At 34.8% G+C, this 6,792-nt stretch overlaps 1 protein-coding gene across 1 annotated transcript in view; it reads left to right on the top strand.

The window, feature by feature from the left end:
* LOC123540716 (uncharacterized) overlaps positions 1-6,139 on the top strand; it is a 29,743-nt gene extending 23,604 nt beyond the window's left edge. Inside the window, exons 17-21 of the mRNA XM_053526174.1 lie at positions 287-393; positions 1,369-1,603; positions 2,560-2,889; positions 3,587-3,671; positions 4,102-6,139. Of these exons, the coding sequence (XP_053382149.1) occupies positions 287-393; positions 1,369-1,603; positions 2,560-2,797 (580 nt within the window). The 3' untranslated portion in view covers positions 2,798-2,889; positions 3,587-3,671; positions 4,102-6,139. The remainder of the gene's footprint in view (positions 1-286; positions 394-1,368; positions 1,604-2,559; positions 2,890-3,586; positions 3,672-4,101) is intronic.
* Positions 6,140-6,792: the final 653 nt, after the last annotated feature.

A 6,792-nucleotide genomic window follows, 5' to 3' on the forward strand; every position in this document is an offset into this window, starting at 1 on the left:
GAAGATCGCATTCTCAAGGGAAATATTTTGACGGTGTACTTATACGTCGAGGACTCAGAAATGAGTACCACTGAGTCGAGAAGAGGTTTCTGAGTCTACACGCATCATCACTGATTCAAGGCAATTATGGGCATATTCTGCTTATGTAAAATTCTTACTATAAATACAATATATCTATATTCCAACAGGTTAACACGAGAATAAAGAAGAAATTTATAACAAAATTCGCATCATCTATGTTTTACAATTATTATTATGTTCTATTATTTTCTCTTACTCGTTGCAGCGAATTTGGCGTGGATCCAAATGGCGTCTTTGTTTCTAAAAGGGACTGGACAGGAGTTGCTGCCCCTACCTCTCGAACATTCACACTATATGCCACCGATGAAGCAGGTCAAACTCTTAACGAAATCTTTGCATTCTGATAACGTGATTAATTTGACTCAATAGTGACTTCTTACTAAAAGTTATTTATTTGTTAAGATATTTTTTTGAGTTAAAGTAAAATATAAACTTTTTTCTTGAAAACTCGCGAACAACTGTCCTGCTATATAGAATGGCTGTGACTCACTGCAGACTGTGATAAATTACAGACTCCGGTATATACCGGATTCAATCGATTTGAGTGATAAGTATCTCTAATGTATATATTTTATAACTCTGGTAATACTAACCCTAACCTTTAGTCAGTATATTATACATATTATACTGTAAAATGCGTGCGGACATGCTATAATTTGCGTATTTTTTCTGTGCGTTCCAACTGATGATCACTTCCGGACATGTTTGCGTAGAAGAGCGCTCCAGGTCTGCAAAGAAAGAACACCGATAAGTATAGAATATGTAGCCGTGCTTGATTCACGTTCGTACGGCTAGAATTTTTGAGGCTATCCAAACGGTACCGTATTTCTCAGCACTGCAGATTTATGTGACAAGTCTTCACTGAATTCAGCAAAACACATACTACAAGTAATTATTCATAAAAATGTGTACATACCAGGCGTTTAATGTCCGACCAAAGTGTTATGTTTAATATATAGGTCGGCTTTTCGAAAAGAAGTAGAGCTATTTGCACTCGCCCCGGCGTCGACGTCGCCGTTGGTTAATGTTTTTGATAAAGTCAAATATCTCTGTTACTATCAAAGCTATTGAAACTTAAAATTTAAAATAGTTATTTACTGTAAAAGTCTACACCAGGAGAAACAATCCCCAAAACTGTGAATTAAATGTTGATAGAGATATTAGAAGTTTTTGGTTAAAACGAGCTCCAACTATGTATTGAATGACCATTTTGGGAAGAAGTTGATTGGGATTGTAGTATACATTGTATATGAAATTTGTACAATATAAGTGCAAGTTAAATTACAGGCCACGTGGATTCGTCGCAAGTAACAGTCCTCATAGATCCTGCACCGGTGACGACGACGACTACCACTGCCGCTACAACAATACCGGCGACTTATGACGAGATTGGTTCGTTCTTGGACGACCCAGGAAACTTTGGATGGCTTATACCGGCAGTACTTCTTGGGGCCCTTATGCTGGGGCTCATGGGGTTCATGTGCTTCCGGTGTTTCAGTGCACCTGGTGCCTGCCTGAACTCGTAAGTGCTAATGAATATCAATTTTAAGAGAGCTAGTCGAAAAATCAATAACCCTTACCCTGCTAAATTTCTGTAATGAAGTTGCCCATCTTTCAATTTGGACAATGCCATTTACTTTTAAAAGGAGTACATACCAAAATGATACTGACAAAATGGCGAACAGTGCAGATCTTAACCAGACTGCACAGATATGCGGGCTGATCATGATATACAATGGTCGCAAATTGTGTTCAGCACGATAAGGGCTAATTGCCATTCTGTAGTTTTCAAACCATTCTGTAATATTTTGTAGTGATGATAATGAATTATCATTATGTTAACTTGAATTTCCTGCCAAGTTGATTGATCATTTGCCGTTTCCATTTAATTTTGTTACTGAGATTGCCAGTAGAATAAATAAAGGTGATGCCAATGGTGAATCGGTAACGGTAAACAATAATTCCCTGTCTAGGTATTAATTAGCTTTGTCTTATATCGAATTCACTTTCCAGATTAGATGACGCGTGAGTTTAATCTTGTAAATATTTTAAGCGTAAACGTTGCAAGCAATATTGAATGCAGACCTACTTTCAGATGACTTTAAAATTTCCATTTTTCAACGTTATTCACCAAATGTAAAAGAAAACAAACAAATAAAAAATATCTCTGATAATTTATAGACTATTAGTTTCTAGTAACATCTGTGGCATAATGAATGAAAGCTTTCGTCCAATTCATGTTTTTCTCAATATTGAAGGATTTTAAATCCATACCGGTATGTCTTGCAATATATTTATGGCAAAAATAAAACATAACAACAACACAATAGAACATTTTTTACATGTTGATTTATTTTTTGAATTTATCTCTAGTTTTTCGTAGCTTATTATAGAATCTTGTATGCATATATCATTTTCATTATTCATAGTAATCGTTGGACCTCTATCAGAAAGCACAAATATCTCATTAAATTTCAGTTGCAGGGGCGGTAACTGCTTTGGCAGGGGCGGTAACTGCTTTGGAAGAGGTTCGCGTGGAGGTCGATGGTTCGGTCGTCGGTCAAGGGTACAACGTATTTCACAACCAAAACGAGTTGTTAAAAAGCCAAGACCTGTCAAAGTGGTGGAAAAACAACGACCAGTTCGAGTTATGGAAGAGCCTAGGCCAGTTCGAGTTGTGGAGGAGCCAAGACCAACCAAAAACCAAAATTGTTGAAACACCACAACCTGTAAAAGAACCTGTAAATGAAGCTCCGCCAGAAAAGAAAAGCAGCTTTTTCGATAGGTTTAAAAGGAAACCTAAGGAACGTAAGTAGGCCTATCGTTCAATTATCAATTTATATAAAAATATTATGTCGTATGCCAGCGTGTAATCTTTTATATAAGACGAAGGAACTTTTAATATAGTCCACTGGTTCTTTTTAACTCAGGATATGACACTCTCAAAAGAAGTCAGCATCTTTTAATACCGTCCAACCAGACGTAGTCAATATCTTACGAAGTACATCCAGATTGACTTGATATTCATAGATTATTAGTTTCGTATTTAGAGATATGCACGAGTTCTGCAGCTGAAATATTGCGCGACTTTAGCAGCTAAAGAACGAGCGCATGTTTCTCGATGCAAAGCTAATGATCTTTTTATTACATAATTTTGTATCTACACTTATTAATGTTATACAATTATCATGAAGTTGTTCATTACCTAGAAAAAAACTGACAATACTGGCGTATTTAAAAGAAAAGAATAACGCAACGACACGCATTAAAATGATGTCACACACCTGATGCAATACAGGCGTCAATATTGAAAAAAAAATATTTACAGTTCTGACCCCACTTTAAGGACGGACTGATTCAATACATTCGGGTATATTTTACCGAGACGTATTCAACATCTTAAAGCTGTAAAAACAGACTGACCGATACAGTATCTCATGGGTCGGTCCATCTAGACTGTATCAATGTTGTCTACTACCTTAAGATATGATCGCATCAATTTCAGCTAAACCTGTCGAAGTACCAGCTAAAGCTACCGATGATCCAAAACAGTGGCATTTATGGAGCGAATCAGATTTTATGTCAAATGAGTAAGTTTTACAACTCAATCTAAACATCTAAATTTAGTTTTGTTATTCTTATGGTCCTTTTGTATTTTAAGAATGGGTGCCTGCAACATTTACTGCGAACATACTACGTTGAGTTTTCCTCATGTAAAATATGATAAATCCTGCTTAGTATGGACCCGCTCTCAAGGTTGACCTCATACTTCAAAATGCTTCAAAATTTACAATTAAAAAAATATGTTGTTAAATGTTCTTCTTACGGACTGTATTTCTATCACATTTTTCGCATGAAGTAGAAATTCATAGATAATTGTCGCTTTTTTTTTTGCAAAAAGATGACAAATCTTTTATTTTTTACTAACATTTCTTACACGATTTAAATGTATCATCATCTAGAAAAAAAACTGAACAGGAATTTTATCTGCATACAATATTATACATGTTATTTTTTCAGCAAATGGGTAGGATGATACAGCCAGTTCTTGCCAAAAATACAGACGTTCCTGGGATTCGTCAGAGAAAAACAAACTCATTATTTGAAACGTTTTAGTACCCTCTGATTATATGTTTCTCAACGATATATGTAGCATTTCATATCTCTGTGAAGTCAGTGAGTTTAACAAGAGACCACTTATCAATAAAAGTTACACAATGCTACGGTGATATCATGATTTGTTATCTTGTGCATCAAGAATTATTGAATATTCGCAGCATTGTTTTCAATCATTTTGGAGACATATTTAAATTATCGCATATTTGATATCAGAACTGTTAACGTTTAGCATGGTTTTAGTAAGTCAGATTAGAAACTTGTCTGGTTTGATCACCTACTTTTGTATGTTATAGTGTCTTAGACACATAAGTGTTTCTGCTTATGCGCGTAATCGGACGTACTTTAGTTGCTACTTTTACAGATCCGTTCTGCACTCTATTGCTGGAGATGAACAAGTAGATAAAGCTAAAGCTGCGCCCTGTCACTTTCTTTTAAAAAAAATATTTTTGACGATTGAACATGCCACAGATCGCATCCAGACACACTCTGCAACGGTCCATGTGTTCCATTGATATCTTAGTTACAGTTATGAAGTTAAGAACAATAAATACAAATGAAACACTAAAAATGCTGTTAATCCACAAGCGTGTTACTATGTTCTAACTTGAAACTAGAGGTACCACACACCAACTAGTTGAACTGTAATTAAAATACGTCATTTCCGTTAACTACGGACAGCAAGAACAGTTAAACTATAGTTACATAAGTAGGAGATCTAACTAGACCTATATTTTAGCACAAGTTTTCCATGTTTACCAGCTAGGACCAGCTTGGAATATATTACATACAAATTACTACAGAATAAAAAAAAGACGTCTGAAACATTGTACGTTTAAGCTAAGACATTCGACTTGAAAAAGAAGAGCTTGGGTTTTTATTTGACGATATGTCATATCATTTCACGACATTGAACTATGCATTTGAAGCCAAGTCTTTGTTTAATACACTTTTTAGCCCTTACTCTGCTAAATTTCTAAAATGAACTTGTCCTTCTTTCAAATTGACCTGTACCATTAACTGTTAAAAGGGGTGCTTACCAATATGTACTAACTGAATGGCGGACAGTGAAGATCTTGATCAAACTGCACGGATATACAAGCTAATCAAGATCTACGCTGGTCGCAAATGTAGAATAAATCCAGTCAAGCATGATATGGGTTGAAAACCGTAAGCTTTACTTCAAAAATGATAATTTCTAAAATGAAAATGTAAGAATTCATACACGGATATCATTTTATTTGAAATTTCATAGTGTAGTAATTTCTTTACTTTTCGAGGTGATTATTGCTTTAGAGAGCTTTTTGTTTTTGGCACAATTGACAGACTCCATCTGTGTTTTATATATCATTTTTTGTAGAATTCACATGTTGTTGTTTTTTTAATAATTTACTATAATTATAGAAAACATTTTCTGTTAATGTCATAGAAAACTTCATGAGTATATTTTATTTACTTTTTATACCTTAATGAAAAAAAATTAGATGACTAAATATTTTGTAAAAACGCACAAATAACATAGATTTTATTTCTGTTTATTTTCAAGAAGTGTCTCAGATAGTTTAGCCTAAACGCATTGTTTCAGATATTTACAAATTGTGACACTAAAGATCTGCATAGAAAAAGCTCGATCCGGCGCTCTTGAAATCCGGCAACGCTGGTTAGGTTCGATTACCCCGATATAACTTCTCTGCAATACTGTTGAAAAGGCGTGTTTAACGAGTCGATCAAATAAAAGTTTAATTTCCAATCCCCCGTCAAAGTCAATTTGATATTGCAATTTCTGAGGTTCCCGTTGTTGTAAGATCGGCGGTAGTGTTTAAATATGAAAGTTGTCCCGATCTCTATCATGTATAATTTATTTATTTATCAATTTGTTGTATTTAAAACATTATTGTGATATGTTTGTTGAAATGTTGAAAAAAAGTAGCAGCATTATTTTTATTGTTGTTGTTGTTGTTGTTTTGATCCTTTGTAAGCATTACTCCATATTGAGCTTGAGATACATGAGGGACCGGGTCCGAAACCATAAACAGCCGACAGATACAAGAGACAGACCGTTGTAAGGCACCGGAGGTCATGTTCCATCCCTTTTTCTTCAAACTGCCTGTTTTTCAAGAGATTAAATGAAAGGTAGATTTCCCTGAAGCACAGTTAACCTGACCAGAACCATGTATTGCAAAGTAGGCCAGCAACAAATGTTCTGGACAGATATATGATTGACGGATTGCTTCAGAAATCCAACAGCGAAATGTTTGATCTACTTCTGGATAAAACTTTTCTTCGATTTTAGCTTATTTGGATAGAGTTGCTATTATTTTTATTATGTGTTTTCCGTAACATAATTTATTTCCATTTGTTTATTATCAGCTTGACGCAGTTTGAATATCAAGGAGATCGGCACATTCATTTATTTTAGCCCACCTAAAAGAAATTCCTTTAGCACAAGAACTTCTGGTTCAAAATACGACAAATTTTGTTAGAGTGGCAGTTCGCCCAATTCCAGCACGTCCTCATTTTATCTTTAAATATGATTATTTTGTTATCCTTAAGTCCAGTTAAAGATATCCAAATTTTATTGATGGATAGCAAGAA

Source organism: Mercenaria mercenaria, chromosome 16, assembly GCF_021730395.1.
Source record: "Mercenaria mercenaria strain notata chromosome 16, MADL_Memer_1, whole genome shotgun sequence".
Classification (NCBI taxonomy): domain Eukaryota; kingdom Metazoa; phylum Mollusca; class Bivalvia; order Venerida; family Veneridae; genus Mercenaria; species Mercenaria mercenaria.